The 22,688-nt window shown below is 39.6% G+C and overlaps 1 protein-coding gene across 4 annotated transcripts in view; it reads left to right on the top strand.

Annotated features, from left to right (window-relative positions):
* The window catches only part of DGKI (diacylglycerol kinase iota), a 396,652-nt gene that overhangs the window by 127,248 nt on the left and 246,716 nt on the right, over positions 1-22,688 (top strand). For all 4 annotated transcript variants that reach the window (XM_054495165.2, XM_054495166.2, XM_054495164.2 and 1 more), the window contains exons 4-6: positions 1,082-1,156; positions 2,841-2,897; positions 12,060-12,125. In XM_054495165.2, coding sequence (XP_054351140.1) covers positions 1,082-1,156; positions 2,841-2,897; positions 12,060-12,125 — 198 coding nt within the window. The remainder of the gene's footprint in view (positions 1-1,081; positions 1,157-2,840; positions 2,898-12,059; positions 12,126-22,688) is intronic.

Below are 22,688 nucleotides of genomic sequence, written 5' to 3'. Positions count from 1 at the left end.
TTATAGTACATTTCTTTCAGGCTCAAACACAGAAATTATTCATACAAATTCTCCTTCCAGTCTGTCCTTTATAGAGAGAGCTGAACTTTCCTATCTTAGATCCTGCATGACACTGGCGGTCATGAAATGTAGATCTGTTCATTCATCTCTCTCCATGCAGTCAATTTTTTATCATTAGAGAAAAAGATAAACTTTAGAAAGTTTTATTTCATTATAATTTTAAACTAGTACTGACTGTCAGAGAGGCTGAATTGTGTAATGCTTATAAGCATGAGCTCTGAAGCCAGACCACTTGGCCCTGCTGTGCCTTAATTCACTGACCTTGGGCAGTTTTCTCATCAGTAAAATGGAATTAAGAATAGGGCCTGTTTCATAGGGTTGTGAGGGTTAAGTGAACTACCATTTGTGAAGTGCTTGTAAGAGCACATAGCAAATACTATATTCCTATTAGCAGCTTTTCCTGCTTTTGTTGCTGTTCTTATTATTGTTTCCTGGGCGTAAAAGCTGAACTTGCCTTCCTTTACTTCTGGAAGATTTGGGCAGAAACCGAAGTAACTTAGTCTAGACTCATGCCTGGGATAGAAGCCTAAAATGACTGGCCTCTGGAAATCTAGACACTTTGGCAATAGGGAAAGAAAGCCTGTTTTCAACTTACATCTAAGTTTGGATGTTGGTCTTGTCCCTTAGCTACTTGAGTGATAATGTAGAAAATATTTTAAAATAGAAGAGAATAATGCCTATATTGTAAGGTTCTGAAACTTAGAAATGACAGAACAAAGAGCCAGTTCTTATTATATGCTCAAAATATTGGAGCTATTATTGTTGTTATTATTTGAAGAGACAATCTAGCCCACCCTAAGTCATGCAGATATGGAGCTACTTGGTGAGTGGAGAGACTGTTGATAAAGTTTGTCGGTTTATTCAATATTTAAGATAAAGTTTTAAATTTGCTTTGTAATAGAAACAATTACAATATTTGCTGTATTTATGTATATATTATATATGCCCACTTTAATACTAGGGAACTCTTCAGAACAGACTGTTAACATTTCTTTCTTGTCTTTTGAATTGAATGTTGTAGAAATCAGCTCTCAGGAGGAAGTGTGCAGTCTGTAAAATCGTCGTCCACACCGCCTGCATCGAGCAGCTAGAAAAGGTAAGAGCGCGCCCCCTGCTGCAGTTTTGTTACATTGCAAGTATTTGGTCTTCAGAGGCCTGGTGTAAATTTCTAGTTCCAACTTTTTGAAAACAATGCACTTAAAAAAAAGCTGGAAGTCCAACATTATTACCAGATTAATAAAGGAAAGACAATGTTTAAGGGTCATTCACTCTCTTGTTTGCTGAAGTGTAATTTGATATCATTTTACGTTGACTCTTGGGAAAAGGAGTAACACAGTTAGATGGAAAAGCCTGGTGTGCACTGATTCTCTTATTATATCATCTCAGTTCAAGCATTACTATTCACCCATAGGCTCTTCCACAAGCTGTTTAAGAAGGAAGAAGTTCTATAAGCTGTTTATAATTGTTGTTCACATATATCTGACTTGTGTGGTTTACATCTTCCCAAAGTGCCTGCAAGGGAGCGAGCCACGCTGGAAGCCGGCTCTCACTCTGCTGGGGCAGTGCTCCTCCTGTTGCTGCTCAAATGTGTGGGTGGAACTGGAAGTGACATCCTGGTGGTGGTGTGCCTCCAGAATAAGTGGATTCGGCAAAGTCCATTTATTTGCCATTTAGGGGATGGGAAAGGCTCCAATAGTGAGTTGCCTGCCATCCTCTTTCCTTTCACACTTCCCCCTCCATTTTAATGTGTGTGTTTCTCTGTCTATTATCTATGTTCTTGAGCTGTCATGGGTAAATGCATTGAAATATTTTAGTCCCCCATGACATTCATTTAGTTTCACTGACGTGACCTGTTGATCCTAGCTGATATCTTGTGGCAATGACTACCAACATGTTATCTTAATATTTTCTTTTCTGCCCCAGCTTCACTTACTCATCTCTGCCTTCATTCTTTTGCTCCTTTCACTTTATCGAGTAGCTAACTGAAATGTCAATGTGCCTACTAGGAGACCTCCACATCTGAAAGAAAAGCAGTGCTGAATCCTTTTATAAAGAATAACTCTGGGCTGGGTGTGGTGGCTCATGCCTGTAAACCCAGCACTTTGGGAGGCCGAGGCGGGCGGATCACGAGGTCAGGAGATGGAGACCATCCTGGCTAACATGGTGAAACCCCATCTCTACTAAAAATACAAAAATTTAGCCAGATGTGGTGGCACGCATCTGTAGTCGCAGCTACTCTGGAGGCTGAGGCAGGAGAATCGCTTGAATCCAGGAGGCGGAGGTTGCAGTGAGCTGAGATCACACCGCTGCACTCCAGCCTGGGTGACAGAATGAGACTCCATCTCAAAAAAAAAACAAACAAAAAGAATAACTCTGTTGTCTTTGAATAATCATCATAATACTAAAAAAACTCAAGTTTATAGTTTCTACTTTTACAATCGGAAACTCAGCTGGGTAGTTTCAGCTGCCAATATCTTTCCTCTGGCTCTTTCTTATCTCAGTTTCTCAAATTTATGGTGTAAGAGCATTATTGTTTAAAGATACTTAGATTTCATTTGTGAGAATGAAGGAAAGGGGTTGGAGATATAGAATCACCTGGGATCTCTGTTGATTATCTAATGTGATGATTTCAAAAGACTAAGAAGAGTATTATTCCTTGTTCTTTGGAGGTTTTGCTTTTCAGTCTCAATATCTGTCACTGTTGTTTGTTTTTCTTCAGGTAATTCAGTCTAGTCTGATGCTTATCTCTAATATAATATACTTTTCTTTTTGAATGACAGATTAATTTCAGATGTAAACCAACATTTCGAGAAGGAGGCTCAAGGTCACCAAGAGAAGTGAGTATTTCAGAGCTTGATTTCAAGTATCACCTTTGATTTCTCATTGATTCAGTGGATTCATAGATATTCACCAGGGAATAAAAAATAAATTCTATCTCTGTTGCACGCCAATTTTTTGTTAACACATCAATAAATACAATCAATAAAATCTTCAAGTCTTTTCAACATGTGCACACTGGACTTTATTCTCATAAAATGTACTGGGGAGTTAAGGTCTTACCAAATGAACCAGAGACTAGAGGAAGGCGGTAGTGATAGAATTGAAGGGGTAAGAAAGAAATAGACTTTTATTATTTATTTATTTAGAGACAGAGTCTCGCTCTGTTGCCATGTCTTCTGGTTGATTTTAAGTGCATTTTTCAATTTTGAGTGGGTATAAGCCATTCATGGGCAGCACAGTAACTGGTTATTCCTATAAGCCCTGGAGTCAGACGGTCTGCTTTCAAAACCAGCCTTGATGTGTGTGATCTCGGGCGTCTCACCTAAGCTCTCTAAATCTCAGTGTTTTCATTTGTTAAGTAAATAAATAAATACATCATAAGCTAGAACTATATTCAGTTCTCAGTCCCTGACCCTCCAGTCTGGTCATGAAGATACACAGGTAAAGAAGAGTTGTTATTGATGTGTTAGTGGGAAGCAGAGGTATGACAAGAGGAGATAGCACTTATTTGTTCACATTTTATTTAGCAGAGACAGCAAGCACAGTTCAGGCAAAGATGGAGAAGGCAGGGAGGGTTCTCAGCCTTCCTGTATTATTCTGGACAGTTTAGCTCCAGGCCCAAAATTGCACTCCCCAATCAGTGAAACAAAAGCCTGCAATGAACAGAACCTGTCCTCCTAGAATGTAGTTCATCCTGCCCAGCAGTCACTCACTGCCTCCCAAACATTACCATCTTATACGGTATCCTCCTTAAGACAAAGTCTGGTAAAAATGATTTCTGATAAGCATACTTTCTCAGGGAGACGAGGTTCAGTTCCACTTACAGATTTACCCCTTGGAAACCTCCCCAGCTGGTCTACTCCTCAAATCAACTCTGTGTAGTAACAAATAGGAAAGAGAGGAAAGGGGTCAGAGAAGGGGCTTCCTGGAAGAGGCGGCAATTAAGCTGAGACCTTAAGGAGCTAACTAAGTTAAGTGAGAGGAGGGTGGTTAGGAGGTGAGTGGCAAGAGCCTTCTGGATAGAAGGAAGAGCACACAAGTCCAGGTGAGAGAGGGTGTACTGAGTAAGACATGAGATCTGAGATAGCAAGAGCTGGACCTTGAAGGTCCTTGTAAGCCATGCTGCAAGTTGAGTGTTTTATCATCAGGATAGTTGGGAGGTGAGCATTAAACTACTTTAATCCAAATATTGTTCAGGCTGCAGTGTGGAGGAAATACCATGCAGTTCAAGAGTTGGAGCCATAGAGACAACTTTCAGAAGCCATGCTAGTAATCTAGGCAAGAAATAATGGTGACATGAACTAAGAATAACATTGGTAGATATGAGTTTGAAGGAAACAAAATTGACAGGATGTAGTAATTGGTTGGATTTTGGACATGAGAGGAGCCCAGACTAAACCAAGGTACTGCTAAGTGCATGCACACACACACACACACACACACACACACCTGAAAAACTGATTAGATGTTAGAAAATGAGTTGATTTGAGGATGGGGTGGGGAGGTAATGAGTTTAGTCGTAGAACTGTGAAGTGTGAGGTATCCCTGTTGTCGTTAACTGGAGATGCCCAATAGAAGGTTGAGTGGGTATTTGAGTTTGGAGCTTATGAGGAAGACTAGGCTGGAGGTCAGACATTGTGAGTCATCAGCATATTTACACAGTAATGAAAGCTGTGGGAATAGATGAATGTGGAGAGTGGGAATAGGAGATATCCGAGAATCACAAACATTTAAAGAGAGTTGATGAAAAAAGACAACATGAATATGAATGCTATAATTGCTAGTGACAATGCAAAAGGATTGGGAGAACATGTGGAAAGACAGTAGGTTGGGATGGAGCTTGTAGAAAGAGAAAAACATAGTCGTCCCCATCAGTTGTCTTCTCCCACTGTGTTTGTGCAGCATGGCAGCAATAGGAAGGTGGGCCATGCGCAGGGTGAGGAAAGCTGGAGAAGAATGATAGGGCTGTGGTGCCTCAATGCCACCCAGAGTGCAGACAGTGTGGGCCGGAAGGTAACTCAGTGGTGACTCAATTGAAGGAGGTGCTTTATTTAGGAAACTAGAAGGGGTAGCTTCAAGTTAAGATGGAGTTTATGACTTTCCAACCAGGGGATTCACCTTTAGCTTCCTGCCCTCCAATATGTATCTCTCTCAATTGATAGGTCAATGTGGAGGCAGGGGAAAAGAGAAAGAGAAACAATTTTAATCGTTCAATTTTTCTGATACAAGATGCTTTTGGTTTTCATTAGTCTGTACCACTTCTCTGAAGCTAGACCTTCCATAAGGGTTTTGGATATTCTCCCTTGTCTTCTTATCAAGTACTTGAAATTCCTTCCTTTTATGTATTTTCATCCCCTCATTTGTAGATAATTTCTATCAGCATAAACACGCTCTAATAATTTCTGTCTTTAAAAAAAACCAAAAACATTCCTTAGCCACCAACTGTGTCTTACCTACTGCTCTAATTCTCAGTTTTGTGGTCACTGCCAAGCTTCCAGAAAGTGTTAACTGTATAAATTATTTTCAGTATGTCACTTTCTAGTCATTGTAACCTGTTCTGATCTGATATCTACTCTATCCATTTACTGAAATTGCTTCTTTTTTCAGTGTTGCCTATGATCTCCTATATGCTAAATGTATTAGGTATTATTTATTTTTCTGTTCTTTCCTTATCCAGTCTCTCAAAAATATTCAAGATACTACATATTCCATCCTTCTTGGAATGCTCTCCTCTCTTGGCTTCTCACATCACCCTTTCCTAATTTTCTTCTTGTTTCATCAGATGGCCCTTGCTATTCTTTTTCATTGCTCGCTCCCCCAACCTCTGCAAATCCCTCTGAGCTTAGTTCTTTTCTATGTTCTCTTCTCTCTGCCCACTCCTGTTAGAGGAGCTCATCCAGTCTCATAGCTTCAAATAGCATGTGGGTTGACAACTCCTAACTTTACATTTCCAGTCTGCCTTTCTTGGAGTTCTACTTGGCATGTCTTTTGAATGTATCACAGTCATCTCAAATATAATACATCAAACAGTAGACTATTTCCATCACCATAAAAATGATTTTAAGAAAATCTTATGCACCTCAGGAAATGAGATGGCTGTTGATCTGGCTTCTCAACTGAGAAAACTAGGGGGTCATGTTTATTCCTTCTCTCATAGACTCCCCACATCTAATTCATTTGCCCGTCCTTTCAATTTTATTTATAAAATGTATTTCAAATCCATCCAACTGTCTCCAATTCTGTTATCAGCACCTTAAAGTAAGATACTGTGACCTCTCCCCTTTGACCAATGCAATAGCTTCATGATTCTTCAGTTTTCACTTTCAATCCACCCATGACTTAAAGGAGTGATCTTTCAAAATGAAAATCAGATTATTAGGTTGGTGCAAAGTAATTGAGAGTAATGACAAAAACCGCAATTACTTTTGAGCCAACCTAATGTAATTTTCCCTGGCTTAAAACTCTCCAATGGTTTCCATAACTCTTAGAGCAAAAGCAAACCCTCTGTCTTGGCATGAAAAGGTCCACATTGTCTGGCCCTCTGCCTGCCTTTCCAGCCACGTCCAGCTCCCACATGAACTTTCTTTCCATTTATGAGGCATATACCAAGATATTCCCCACCTTTGGATATTTGTGTATTTCACTGCTGTACTGAAAATCTCTTTGCGTGACTGTTTCTTACAGTTAGGCCTCAGTTCAAATATCATCCCCCTCAGCCATTGTCTTAGTCTGTTTAGGCTGTTGTAATGAATTACCATGGACTGGGTGGCTTATAAGCAACAAAAATTATTTCTCACAGTTCTGCAAGCTGGAAGTCCAAGATCAATGTACCAGCGTGGTCCAATTCTAGTGAGGGCCCTCTTTGGGGTTGCAGACTGCCACCTTCTCATTGTATTCTCATGTGGAGGAAAGAGGGTGAGAGAGCTTTCTGTGGTCTCTTTTATAAGGACCCTGATTGCATCCATGAAGAGTCTACCCTCATTACTTGATCACCTTTCAAACACCTCACTTCCTATTACCATTGCGTTGGGGTTTAGGATTTCAACATACAAATTTTGAGGGAACACAAACCCCAGTCCTTTGCAGAGGTCTTCCTTTACAGCCACCTTTAAATACATAGCATATTGTTCTTTATCAAAGTATCTTGTTCTTTCTTTTCAGGGCACTTTGTATACCATAATAATTTATGCATATCACTGTTTGCTTGTCTAAAGAATATCTCCCTTCTTTAGTGTAAATTTGGGGAGATCACTCATAGATTTTCTCCTAAATTAATTGCACCAAAACACGGAGTATGTGACTGATGGATATCTGCTGACTGAATGCATTTACAAAGGTATTCATTTCTCCCAAAATGTTTAGGAACTCTTAGTCTAAAAGAACATTTTGAAGATGAAACTTATGACTCACTGACTGTGACCCATTTGATATTCTTAATTAAAAATTAAGAATTCTTACTGCTACTAATTCAGATGTTTATTTAGTAAATGAAAGAACATTTGCTTTAGAATTAGTTTGACCCTAGTTCAAATTATACCTCTGCTTCGTTTTCACTAAGTGTTAAGAGTCTCTGGAGCACAGATTGTTGGTCACTATGCCCTGGCATTTGCATAGTGCCTGACATGTGACAAGTTGTAAATAAATATTTGTTGGAGTCATCCAAGTTGAATCTTTCTGGATCTCCTTTTTCTTAGTCATAAGCCATAACGGATTGGGTTATGATTTCTAAGATCCTTTCAAACTCTATGAAATATACATATATATATATATACATATATATATAAAATTTTTTATTTCTATAGGTTTTTGAGGGACAGGTGGTATTTGGTTACGTGAGTAAGTTCTTTAGTGGTGATTTGTGAGATTTTAGTGCACGCATCACCTGAGCAGTATTTACCGAACCCAATTTGTAGTCTTTTATCCCAGTTCAACTGGCTGTTTGAAAATAGCCAAGCAATTGTATTGTGTATGTTTGCTAACAATACTGAATATAAGCCCTGAAATAATGCATTACCAATATTTTAACACCTGTAAGTAATAGCCCTGTCCTTGCCCAGTACTTGAAGTTGTTTATGAATAATTCAGAAGTTATTGATGAGCAATAAAAAGGTTTTATGGTGTTAGAAGCCTTGCTTTCCTATCTTAACAACAGTATATCAACAGTCACATTTGCAGTGTTAAGGATCCTGAGTCCAACGTCAGTTCAGCAACTTAGGAGCTCTTAATAATGGTCAAAAGAAAAGAGTGTGAGAAATTAAAGCACTTGGGAAATGAGGATTAGAATAAATGATTCTATAGTAACTTTTTTTCCTTATCGATGAAGGCGATTGATGATCCTCCCCTCCTCCATGGTAACTATGTGATTTAATTGTCAAAGAAATTAGGTGGATAATTCCATTCAATTCAACACACATGTATTGGATGTTTGCTTTGTTCAAACTATAATTAAGCAGGAGTAGAATAAATTTATATTGGGCCTAAAAAGAACTCTGAACAGAAGGATGCTGGACATCTCAAATCACAGAGCTGTAGCTTGGAGACAATTACTCATTTTCTTGTATGATAGTGATTTTGTATAAATTAGTTTATCAATCCATGCCTTAGTTTTCAGCTTATTTTCTAGGAAGGATGATATTAAAAATATTTAACAAATGGTAGAGCCATAGAGAGTAATATTTAAATAATAATTTTTAAATGTTCTTTTTTATTCCTTGACTAAACTATATGATATTCTACATCTGCTTACCAAATTATATACAGTAGTCCCCTCTTATCCATGATTTTGCTTTCCAAAGTTTCAATTGCCCAAGGTCAACCACAGTCCAAAAATACTAAATGGAAAATCCCAGAAATAAACAATTCATAAGTTTTAAATTGCATGCTGTTCTGAGTAGCACGACGAAATCTTGTGCCATCCTGCTCTGTCCTGGGATATGAATCACCTCTCTGTCCAGCATATCCACTACCTGCCCATTCATCACTTAGTAGTTTTCTCAGTTATGAGATTGAAGAATCGTATATGTAAAGTTTGGTACTATCCCTAGTTTCAGTCATCCACTGGGAATCTTAGAACATATCTCCTGGGAAGAAGGGATAACTGTGTGTTGCAGTGCAAATGATGAAGTCAGTGTTAAGATTTCTAAATAATTGTTGATTTATGGAAAGTGTTGGTTGACTCTTTTGAGTAGAGCTGTCACTTGCTAAATGATCCCATGAGTCAGCCATGATTTCACACAGGTAATTGCATCAAATGTTTCCAACATGTTTCTTCTTAAATTGATAGTCATTAGGTGATTTATAATCTCAATAACTACAGATTTTTTCTGAACATCAATGATATTGTTCCTTTTCCCTCAGCTTCTGCTACACTAACAGCAATTATATTACATTTTTCTATTCTGTATGATACTGTCTGACATTTTTATATATTCAATATTTCTACTACTGAATGTCATTGAAATCATTTGTTGGTGTGTCATGTTGAAGTAGCGTGAGCCCTGTCTTGCGGAACAGAGGAAAGGCACAGTGACACAATGGTAAGAGCACAGATTCTGCTGCCAGCCTGTCTGGGTTTGGACCCTCACTTTGACCTTTACATTTTGAGTAACCACTTCTATGCATTAGTTTCCTTATCTGTAAAATGAGAATGATGTTGACCATTCAAGTCAAACCCTCTGATAATGTGCCCTACTGTAGTGTGAATTGGGATATGCTGCAGTTGGCAGCTGGCTCCGGTTCTCCCTAACCCTTATTCCTAAGCAGGCGGTGGACTAAGGTTCTCATCTTATCCGTTGAGTAGGCAGATGCTAAAGGTGTCAGCAGTAGCCTCAGCTGCAAAGTAAAGAGGTAGAGGGTCCAGTGCCTTCATCCTTAGTAGAATTTTTGTACTGAACTAATGGGATAGATACTGATAACTGGGCAGGTGATTCTGGAATTGCCATCACTTTCTTGAAAGCCACAGCCAGCCACAGGACCCAGAATTGTCCATCCATGTGGATATTTAAGATTGTACAGACAAGCACCACCAGCTGGGCCCAGCCCAGCATTCTGAGATTCTTTGGGGGAACCAGTAACATTGCTCAGACAACATGATTTGTTTTCAGAAGAGAGAGATCATTGGAATAGGATCCTGGAGACCTATTATGTCAGAAATTAACATTATAATTACTTAATAATGAGGAGGTAGAAGTGGTCTCTAATGTTGAGGGGATGCAAGGGAGGAGTCCGAGAGATGGTAGGGGCACTAAACTGCAATTTCCCAATCAACATATTTCAATATTTCAACAACTCATAGGATTTTACTGATATATTCCAACTAAGTGGCGTCTCTACTCATGAAAATTCTCATGAAGATTAGAAGAATTATTACTTATAAAATATTTTTTAAAGTGCATGGCTCACAGTACTCAACAAGTGTTAGCTATTATAATTAGCTTCTTTCTTAGAACAATCTAAGCTTGTGTCTTTGTTTTATTAAACTGTGGTAGTAGGAAAAGTGAGACAAACATTAAACTAAATTGTGGGACCATTGTACTTATTTATATCTGATTATAGTTAAAAGGCCATTATTCCTCCAGGGTCTTTGTTTAGTTTTAGTTTAAGTGGATTTGACATTATTAAGAGAAACAGAGGTGGCATTTCAGTATTGATAATGCTAATGCTTATTAGTGGTTTCTCGTCACTCTGAATTTCATGCCTTGATATAAAACTTTTTTTCCCTCTACACTGATCTATTTTCTGTCCATCTGTACTTACTAATAGAACAGTGCCTTGCATGTAGGAAAAATTTGAATAATTGAATATATATTAAAGTGGTTTTTAAAGGGAAAATAAGGGCTATGGCTAGACCCTACAATAGACATGTTAGAATTAGATAAAGTGTGTTTCCCCAGAAAAGGGCAAAAGAAAACAATGAGTACTTTAGGGGTATTGGTGTCAGAGGGATGAATTGTTTGTAAGTTATTAGGGCTTGCCTGCATTCCTAGTCCTGAGGATGACTTTCTTGTAATGTATCCTGAGAACCAGTGGTGAATGGCGCTGCTTGACTCTGCCCCAGGAGTGCTTGTCTACTTGGGAGGAAGAGGACTTTCTGTGTTTCCTACAGTCTGAGACAAAGATAGACCTTGAAAGCTAATCTGTAATAGCTCAAGGTGCCCAAGGATGGTTTAAACACAATACCATTGCAAAAACATCATCGATATGCTTATATCTCTTGTCCTTGACATCTCTTGCCTTCAGCTTTTCTCTTTCTTCACTCTATCTAGTGAATAATTCTCACGTCTACGTCTTGTATTAGGAGATCTCTTTCTGAGAGTTTGATCTACATTATCTCTAGCTAGAATGTTTGGTATAGTGTCTGCCTGCCACAGATAAAGCACTACATACCTATTTGTTAAATTGAACTGGATATTGTTGTCTCAGCTTCTCCCCTTCACCTTTCCACTTTTGTTTGGATATTTCTTTTACCTGCCTCAGTTGTCTCCCAGCTCAAGGTCCTCTAATGTGTTCACAAATCTGCAGTGTTTGACTAGTAAGACAGTAGAGTAACAGCAATCTCGTGTGACCACTTGCCACTAGGAAGACATGGAGGGAGGGCATGAGAAGTGGAATCTACAGATATGAAAGATCTTTGGGGCTGGAGAAGTAACTTAATTTGTCCACGTAGATTCATGTTTATTGTCAAACAAGTCATACCCATAAATATTTGTTTCTGGGCTCATCTGGGCTTAGATCATGGTTTATATAAATCAATAGTATTACCACATTAAAAAATGAATCTTGAGGTTTGCAAATTAAAACATATTCAATCAAGTGCAGTAGCTCATGCCTGTAGTTCCCACTATTCAGGAGGCTGAGATGAGAGGATTGCTTGAGCAGAGGAGTTCGAGGCTGCAGTGAACTATGATTATACCATTGCACTCCAGTGTGGGTGACAGAGCAAGACCCTGTCTATAAAAATAAATTTTAAAAAATATTCATTTAATTTTGTTTTCCCACAGAATTTTGTACGTCATCACTGGGTGCACAGGCGTCGGCAGGAGGGGAAATGTAAGCAGTGTGGTAAGGTAAGAGCCCAGCCACCTCATGACCTCGCAGGAGGCTCTGCAGGCCTCTGCAAGTAACTGAGGTAGATGAGTCCTGTCCCCAAATCCAGTGTTCACTACATCAGTTCCTTTCTGAAAGACCTTACTTGTCCAGGTCTCCTTAAGAGGCATTGTAGTTGTTCTAGAACTCACTGCATGAGGCAATGGTGTTAATAAAAAGAATTAGTACATTTTAAGATACATGGATGCATTCTTACAGTGAATTTCATTGATGATTTTTGAAAATATAACTATTTTGTGAAAATACCTTCATGAAGACAACTGGCTCATCATACTTTGGCCAGTAGCAGCAAATCAATGGGTTTGAGCAACACTACGCTCGCTAATATAAAAGTGTGTTTGGGCGGAACTGTTTAGGACAACATGGTCAGAAACTAGAAATGTGTTTCTCCCTTGGGACATTATCCAGTTCATGGAAGAGATGTCCTTTTTATTTGTGGTTATTTATATCTACCTTGTCTGTCATCATGACTGGTTATAGGCCCCTCAGGATGCAGTGCCACTTGGAAAAGTGAGCTGGAGCAAGGGGTGGGGGTGTTATGATTGTATACTATTAAATGCCATAGATTCCATGTGTCATTGACCCCAACAGATTTGGGTTACAGCTTTTTCCAATGTACAAAGATCTACTTTAAGGATGACAGGGTCCTCTGGGAGGGTTAAACTGGTGGTGAATATCACTATAAGTAGGTATAGTGTGATTCACCACCAATTTAAATGACATTAATAGTAAGCTGATGGTCATTAGTAAAGGGAAGTTTTGATTTGGCGGAGAGCAAGATAGTTTGGGGGAAATATATTCCTAAATAATTAATTATTCCTCTGTTTGTTTATTCATGTGACTCCTTTGGGTCAAGCATTGGTGTGAGCTACCCAGTGCAGCATTCTTGACAGTAGAGCAATGCAAGGAAATATTGGCTGCCTGAGGTAGGGTTGTGGAGGGTGAGGGAGGGAGACTTGGAAAAAATTGCATTAATTTTGCTATTTTGCCCAATGCCTGGGAAGAAAATATGCTGTAACCACTGGTTACGAAGGTCTTCTCTGGAAGGCTACACACCTTAGCCTCCAGGGCATAGGCCTCCATTGTAACCAGTATTTTGTCCTCCAGTTCAGCCCGGTGGCTCTCAGTTGGTTCTCTTTTATCCTGTAAAGAGGATGAACAAAACAGGGTGAAAGCAGGGTGAAATAAAACAAAGTAAACAAGGTGGAAGGGGGAAGTGGAAAGATTTGTACTGATTCTTATTGGCCATCTTACATGTCCTGGGGAAAAGGAGGTCACACTTCTATTCTCACATGACCTTTCTCTCTTGGGTCCATCAACCTCTTCCAAGGTGTTGCCTTGGGGCTTATGTATTTTCTTTTACTTCAAGAATCATCGACTGTAACTTTCCCATAAGTGTGCATGTGTGTGTGTGTGCATGCGTGTGAGGGTAACAGTATGCTGCAGCCAGGCAGGCATAGCCATTTTTTGGGTCAGAGATGTAAAGAGTAGTAAGAATCTGGATGAATAGGCCCTTCACTTTGGAAAAATATCTTCACTGGAGCCCAGTAGCTGGCACCACCTCAATAACGTAAGCCGTAATGGAGTGGGAGGGATTTTATTAAAAGAAAATCAATAAACATTTTATACTTTGAGACAAGTGTTCCCTAGTGCCATATTGCACTCTCTTCTGGCCTCTTGTTGGCATGGTCAACTGAACAGGAAGAACTGGGCTTCCTCCACCCTGAGTTACTGTGTCTCCTTTCCTGCCAGTGTTCTCAGCCAGCCATCATGCCATGAGCACAGCTCGCTGCATGTCCGTGGTCAGTGGGGAAGTCAGTGATCCAGCTTGTCACATCATGTTTCAAAAATATTGCACTATTATAGTCATGTGTTTATAATCCAGCTTCTCCATGAATTCTTCAAGACTCAAACAATTATGGGATGGGTGGGATTGTCTCCTTGCCACATAATAAATTACCCTTCCTTGGATTCCAGCTTCCACCCTGGACAAGAAAGCTATGGCTCTATTTCCATTTATAGATTAAGTAATGAAAATTCACTCCAAACATTAGTGCTATACATAATTTTCATCAGTAGTGTTGTACATTCTTATTCATATTCATAGACTTTTAAACCTTACTCCATCCCCCATACAGACACATACACACACACACACATTATTCCATAATTTACTCATTGGGGTGGAGTGAAAAATAATTGCTTCACTTAGCAAAACTTTTTTTTTTTTTCCCAACTGATGACTTGTAAACTTTACGGATTTTTTAGGAAGTGTTTATGGTTAAAGAGGGTTTGTGGTTTCCATTTCTACTTTTAAAATAAACAATAAAATGATGTTTGGACTGATTTTCTCTTGCCTTACATATGTGTTTGGCTGAGTGTGTGTGGCATTTAACAGAGATCAGATGAGATAACTCATGATTTAATTGCTCAGTTCCTTTAACGTTAGCCGAATGCCTCAGGCTACTAGGTTTATAACCCTTCTGCAGTTTTTTGTTGTCATTCATAGTCCTTGATTACATAAGAGTCAGGGTCAAGGCAGAAAAGAGACAAAATGCTCATGTTCAAATTATGTAATTTGATGAGAGTTTAATGAGGAGAATATTTAAAATGTGTGAAAAGCATGGGGGGCGGTGGTGGAACCACAAGAAAAAATGGAGAACACTGTGACTAATGTTAGAGAGCTGTGGTCAAGCTAAGGCTGAAGAGGTGAGGAGATGGAGAGGACCCCTTCCCAGGAGCTGCAACTTTCAGTCACAATACTCAGCCACCCTGTGGTGACCTACAGCCTGGAGAAATAGATACCCCGTTCCACCTACCTTCATGTTCTAGTGGCCAAACCCAACAGAAACCAGAGCACAAGGGACTGTTTGATGCAATCCGTAAAAGCCAACTCTTTACAATGAGTCATTGAGTAGAGAAGGATGGAGAGTAGAACTTGAGAGGCAGATGGAATTGATCTAGCACATATTGTTTAATGCAAACCTGTAGTCAATCAATGGTTGGAGGCAGAATGCATACTTTTGCTGTAAACATGTCTCTGATCTTCACTAGATCTACACATTGCCTTCATTCAATCAAAATTTATGAAACACCAAGTTGTCTATAGTGCTTCAAAAAATCTATATTCAAAAAATATAGTAATGATTATGGCTATTTTGACTCTTCATTTTTTGAGGGAAGCAAACATCCAAACCTAGCATTATGGTAATTGTGAAAATATGTTTGTAAATCACAACTTGAAAGCTTATCTTTTATTTATTCATATGTAAAAGTTATAAAAATAAGCTAACTTTTTGAAAATCAAAATTTAAAAATTTCAAACATCAATTCTTGAAACCAGTTTTAAATGCAGTATACACATTGAATATCCCTTATCTGAAATTCCTGGAACCAGAAGTTTTTGGATTTAGATTTTTTTCGGATTTTGGAACGTTTGCATATACATAAGATATCTTGGGGATGGGACCCAAGTCTAAATATGAAATTCATTTATGTTTCATGCTACACTTAAACACAAAGCCTGAAGGTAATTTTATACAATGTTTTAAATAATCTTGTGCATGAAACAATGTTTTTACTATGAGCTATCACATGAGGTCAGGTGTGAAATTTTCTACTCGTGGCATCATGTTGGCACTCAAAAGGTTTTGGATTTTGAAGCATTTTGGATTTTTGATTTTCAGATTAGGGATGTTCAACCTGTAATACATAGTTAAACTTTGTCTACATTTTTTATACGTTCAGTTCCTGTATTAGGCTGTTCTCATGCTGCTGATGAACACATACTCGAGACTGGGCAATTTACGAAAGAAAGAGATTTATTGGACTTACAGTTCCACGTGGCTGGGGAGGCTTCACAATCATGGTGGAAGGCAAGGAGGAGCAAGTCACATCTTATGTGAATGGTGGCAGGCAAAGAGAGAGCTTGTGCAGAGAAACTCCCGTTTTTAAAACCATCATAGCTCATGACACTCATTCATTATCACAAGAACAGTGCAGGAAAGACCTGCCCCCATAATTCAATCACCTGCCACCGGGTTCCTCCCATGACATGTAGGAATTGTGGGAGTTACAATTCAAGATGAGATTTGAGTGGGGACACAGCCAAACCATATCGGTTCCCTAACCAAACATGCTACATTAATATGAATTATTTGTCCATAAATATTATGTATTTTCATATATTTTTTAAATAGCATGCAGTATTTATTAAATGGGAAAATGTCAAAACTACTCTTTATTTGTAGTAAATATTGTTAAAAACTAACTTGAGAATGAACTTAGGGTGCAATATGTAAATTATACATAAAAATGCCAAAGTGTTTAAAACTAGTTCATGGGAGTGCAGTTGGGATATTACATGGGTAATGAAAGGGATTATAGAGTACAAAAATAATGGAAAATACTGACTTGGGCCTTTCAGGAGTGTCCCCTTATCAACTTAAAGCAGTGTATTCTACTATTCTGAAAATGTGTACCCTGGGAGTTAAGGTTAAGGACAAGGAAGGAAAGTTTAAGGGTGAGGATCCATGCAGTGGCTGGGCAGGTTTGGTTATTTGCCTGTCTGTGTGTTTGTGCAGCTATAGCAAAGGAAACCTCTCCCAGTAGCCTCAGGAGGATTATGAGTAGATAGAGAGGGGGCAGTACAAGGGCAAGGAATTCAGGATGCTCCATAAAGCCCCTGCCCACATGACTGCTGGAAGCCTGGCCCTTCTCCCCTTGGCTGAGTATCAAGAAAGGGGACAAGGACAACCACCGTTCTACTCTCTGCTCCTATGAGTTTTGACTATTTTAGATTTCTCATACTAGTGGTATCATGTAGTGTTTGTCCTTCTGTGTCTGTCTTATTTCACTTAAGCATAATATCCTATAGATTCGTCCTGGGAGGGGGAAATGGGGAATTATTAGGCAAAGGGCACAAAGTTTCAGTTATGCAAGCCGAGTAAGTCCTAGAGATCTACTGTACACCACAGTGCCTGTAATTAACAATACTGTGTTGAATACTTCAAAATTTCCTGAGAGGGTTGTACTGTTAAGTCTTCTTACCACCAAAAAACAAAAAAAACAAAAAAAACAAAAAAAACAAAAAAAACTAATAATAAATAAACAGGGCAGGAAAAGATTTTTGGAGTAATGGATATGCTTTTGGCATGGATTGTGGTGATTCATGGGTGAATACTTATCTCCAAACTCATCAAATTGTATACATGAAGTGTGTATAGTTTTTTAAAGTAAATTATACCCCCAAAGAATTTTTTTTAAAAGGAAAGAGGATGGGGGCTAAGGGGTCCTTGCTGCAGTCCCCAGTTTTCATCTGTAGAACCATTTTACTACTGTCGTTGCTCCCTGGGTCTTTAGGTGTGGTCACTATCCTGGTCATCACAGCAAATACAGTGCCCTGGTCACTCTGGGGCCCTTTGTTCATTCTTCAGTAGTTCCCGCCCACCCGTCTACCTTCTTCTGGCTGCTGCTGCTGGGCCTGCTGGTACTTGTGAACCCAGAGGACCTACATGGGGAGCAGAAGCCCAAACCTCAGGCCAGGGTGGCAGTGAGGACACTTCCTGTCATGGTGTTCAGGTCCCAGGTACCCAGGCAAATGACCCCTTTGCCCCCTGATCGTGATGGGGGACATGGTCCAAAAAGTTCCAGGTACGCAAGGTCCCAGTCCCAAAAGGTTCCAGGTACACAAGCAAATGGCCTCTTTGTCCCCTGATCAGATGGTCCTCAGAGACAAATGGCTTCTGTCCTTCTTCCTCACTTCCTCAGCAGGGCTGATTCTGCTTCTTACATATTTACCCTCCTTTTTGGAGAATCTGGCCCAAGTCATGTGTCTCATGATAAATCTCCGGTTTTGATTCCAGTCTTTTTAAGGGACTGATCTCATCGCATATTTCATATGTTCTTGCTCTCTCTTTGTTGCTGAATTTGATTGAAGTATAAACTAGATATTAGCAAGTAAAAACATTTTATCAAAATGAACAAACAATCAGAAAAGCAAATCCAAACATTTTTGAAATCTTTGTGTTCTCCTATTTAGGATTACTGTCAGATAGATGAGATCATATATGTAAAGCAGTGTATGGTAAATGTGTACCTCATATTTGGATGCCAGTTGAGGAGAGCTAGTTTCTTCATGAAAAGCAAATCAATTATAGGCTATGTACAAATAATAAAAAATTTAGTATTTTTTAAGAGAGAAATTAGAAACATACAGCTTCTCTGCCTTTTAAATTAGTAAGGCATGTAAAACTGAGAAATTATAAAAATATATAAATATAACATAATAAATATCTCTGTATAAAATATATAATCAATGTGTTATAGTTATTTACATATGTATATATGTGTATATATGTGTATCTATGTGTGTACATATATATATATCTGTGTGTGTACATACGTGTGTGTGTGTGTATATATATATAGTTATTCTTGCCAGATAAGAGACTGAAAATTCATAAAAAGGCAAAAGTTATTTACATATGTATATATGTGTATATATGTATATATATCTGTGTGTGCACCTATATATCTATGTGTGTACATATATATGTATATGTGTGTGAGTGTATATATATATATATATATCGTTATTCTTGCCAGATAAGAGACTGAAAATTCATAAAACGGCAAAAATAAAAAAAAGAAGCATTGGGGAAATGAAGAAAATAATGACATTTAAGATAAAAATTGGAGGAGGAACATGAACAAAATGTATATGGAGAGGAAAGAAGAGACGAAGAAGTGGAAGGTGAGAAGCAAAGGGACAGAAAGGTCCAGAGAGTCACCAGCAAATGAGTAAGAGTATCTGGAGAATGAAAAGGAGGAGTTCTGAAGCCACCAAGCTGATATTTACAAGCTGAGCTGTGCTCATTCCTGGGACACACTGGGATTCCCTAGGGCAGGCAGGCTTGGAAAGGGGTAAGGGAAGCAGTTCCCAAATCCTCATTCACCATTTGTCTCTTTATTAAAACCTGAATCTGACCTGCCTGAGAACACTTTTGTGATTCCTGTGCTGACCTCCCTTTCCAAATTGCCTTTCTTCAATCCGCTTATGACGGAAATCATTCTTCTCAGTCTTTGCCCCAGGTGTAAAAGCCTAGGAATGTCAGACAGACATATGAAATATTGATGTCAGAAAAAAATCTCCTTTAATTAAAAAAAACAATGAAATGAAATATGATTTCAAGGAAGAAAAAGAAGTGATATAAAATTCTCTCTTGTTAAAGAAAAAGCATGTTTATATATTCTTTAAATTGACCACCACAGTGATGAGCAAAGCCAGTGCTTAGTTTATTTATAATCCAGGCAGAGAAATATGAGCTGAATAGTTAGCTGAGAAGTAAAAATCAAAGTTCTGCTGGTTAATAATTGGAGCTTTCACTCCCTGTAGGGCAGGATTAATCCAAAAGTACATCCACAGTTGATTAAACAAGTCAGGTAAGTCTAAAAGTACCTTCAAGTTGGTTTAACAGTTGGTTAGGAAAGTTTTTTATTTTGATGAAGGTCTAGTAAACAGGTATAATTCTTGTTTATTAGTTTCAGCTGGTTAAAAGCAATTTTGGTTTAAACACAGCATTCCATTTTGATATCTACTAGGCAAGTGGTATTGTTGAGAGGACAGTTTTCCTTTTACATGGAAAATGTTTCCTTTTTCATGGTCTTGTCCAATAAAAAGATAGGCATATTATTACCTTTTCAGATCCAAACCATTATTTTAGCTCACGGTTCCCAAGATACGGACTCTGAGTTGAGATTTATGTGCATGAAGTTTATTAAGTGATCTCAGGAGTGACACTGATGGGGAAGTAAAAGCACCAGGACTGGGTAGAGGGAGACGTTGAACTATGGGGCAGTCACAACAGAGGCCTTAGCCAACTCCACGGGGAACTGGAAGAGCCCTTTAGAGTTGCCCGGCCTTGACCTTGGCCTTGACCCACAACTGGGCGAGGGCTGTCCTTGGCTGATGTCTTCATTCATTGCATTGCTATAAAGCAATACCTGAGGCTGGGTAGTTTATAAAGAAGAGAGGATTATTTGGCTCACAGTTCTGTAGGCTGTACAAGAAGCATGCCACCAGCATCTGTGAGGGCTTCAGGAAACTTCTGCTCATGGTGCAGGGGGAAGGAGGAGCCCTAAGTGTAGAGATCACATGGCAAGAGAGAAAGAAAAGGGGTGCCAGTGTCACCCAACAATCAGATGTCACTGGAACTAATGAGAGAGAATTCACTCATTGCTGTGAATGTAGCACCAAGCCACTCATAGGGGATCTGCCTCCATCACCCAAACACCTCCTAACAGTTCCCACTTCCAACACTGGGGATCAAGTTTCAGCAGGAGATTCTAGAGGGGACAGATATCCGAGCTGTATCAGCTCAAGTGACTCTTTCAGGCTCAGGGCAATTCCTGAAGATGGGAGGGTGACTCATTTGAAGACCTTCAGCTTCCAGGACTCCTCTCAACTGAGGGAATGAGATGAGTGGCTCAGGCCTGAAGCAGAGTTATCTGGGTGGAAAGCCACAGTATTCAATACTGTCCACTCCTGGTGCTACTCAGAATCCCTTGTTTTGTATCATACATTTTTAGAGCAGCTCTTCCAGGGTTCTGATTGGTTGCATTTCCTGGGAAACGTAGAAGAGGAAGGATATGGGATAAACTATAGTCCCCATGGTTGCAGCTGGTCTTACCTCTGCTACTGATATTTGTCATCTCTCTCCTCAACCACTTATCCTGGATTCGTCTCACTTTCAACTAGTGCTTCTGGTTTAGGTGACCTACCTGGTAGGGGGACTAAGGCCGTCATCTCTCAGCAATCTGATTCCCTGGTCTTGGTTGCTGCAGTTGTCTATTTATTATTAAAATTGTTCATAGCATTACAAAGCCTGTCCCAGTGGATTTCCTGGTTACCAGATGTATTCTTCCAGCTTCTGTTGTCAGGTAACACCTAGATCTGTGCCTAACGATCAGGATCAATTACTCCTGTCAGGATGCTGGCTCCTTTCTGTGCCTGCTAGTCTCTTAACACAAAAATTCCAAAGTAACTGGGTGCAGCGGTAGCTTAAAGTTTAGGAGCTTCCTGTTATGTCCCATGATGAAGAAATTATCCATCTGGGATTTAGACCCTCAAATCCCGGAGCTCTGGGGACCAGAAGCACAAACTCCCCAAGTGGGCCGCAGTAGGCATAGCCACTCACTGGTTTCTGTATTTCTGTATTTTGTCATGGAGACACAGCACCATGAAATGATCATAGATTTAGTGAGTAAACATATTGAGTCTGGTGGATGGTGCTCATAGGATATTTTCTCAAAGCTGAAGTCAGTGTTATATTTTCAAAAGATTATTCCATCTCTCTGTCAGGCCTGCATCTTCTGGATGGTGTAGGCCGTGATAGGTCCAGTGGATCTCATGGTCACATGGCCGCTTCTGCACCTCTATGCCATAAAATAATTTCCTTGGTCTGACACAATGTTGTGCAGGATCCTATGTTCGTGGGTCACACATTTCATAAGCCCTTGCCTAGTGGTGCTGACTGAGACCCTGAAGAAGGGAGAGGTAAGCCCATATCCTGAATATGCATTGATTCCAGTCAAGATGAGTTGCTGCCCCTTCTAAAGTGGAGGCGGTTCAGTGTAATCAGTTTGCCTCAAAGTAGCTGGTTGTTCTCTCTGAGGGATGATGCAATATTGGATTCTCAGTTTTGGTGTCTTTTGCTGGCAGGTTAGAAATTCAGCAGTGGCAGGAGCCAGCTCAGTTTTGGTGACTGGCCACCCATGCTATTGGACCCACATATAGCATCCATCACTCCACCATGGGTACTACACTTACAAGCCCATTGCACCATCCATCAATGGGCTGGCTGATGACACAGTATGGTACCTGCGTTGTGTCTAAGATTTTAGTTCTTACAAAGGGAATGCTCTCTGGTAGGAATTAATGTGCAATATCAGGATTTTTCACTCTTTGTACTTACTTTCATATGTCCTTCCATATACCTCTTCCCTAGACCTCCTGTTTCCCTCCAGGGCCCTGGCCAACCAGCCATGCCATTTATCACTGCCTGTGCATCATTATATATTCTTATGTCAAGCCACCTATCTTTTCACATAAATGGGATGACCAGTTTCTTCACCTGAAGTTATGCCTATGAGGAGGACTTATTATTCCTGTCTCTAGGGCCCACTCCTGAGTAGGCTTCAGTGCAGCAGTAGTTTACTTTTGGCCTGGATGTATATACCAAGTTGATCCGTGCATGAACCAATCTCAGCATTTTCCTCTTTAAGCTCGTCATTCAGTACTCCCATTTTTCCAGAGGTGAGTTGAATGAGAGACCTGGTACTGTAATAATAGTGGATAATGTGGGTGATCTGAGCCACCTACTCGTGCATCCCTGGTACTGCTTGTTCCAGATCTCAGATGGTCCCACTTACTGTAACAATGGATTAAGGCTGGGCTCACTCAACCTTATGACGTAGTGATCTGACAGAACTCAGCTCATGACACCTGGTGATTGATGGACAGG

The sequence above is a fragment of the Pongo pygmaeus genome, chromosome 6 (genome assembly GCF_028885625.2).
Source record: "Pongo pygmaeus isolate AG05252 chromosome 6, NHGRI_mPonPyg2-v2.0_pri, whole genome shotgun sequence".
Classification (NCBI taxonomy): domain Eukaryota; kingdom Metazoa; phylum Chordata; class Mammalia; order Primates; family Hominidae; genus Pongo; species Pongo pygmaeus.
This window is presented reverse-complemented; position numbering and strand designations above follow the sequence as displayed.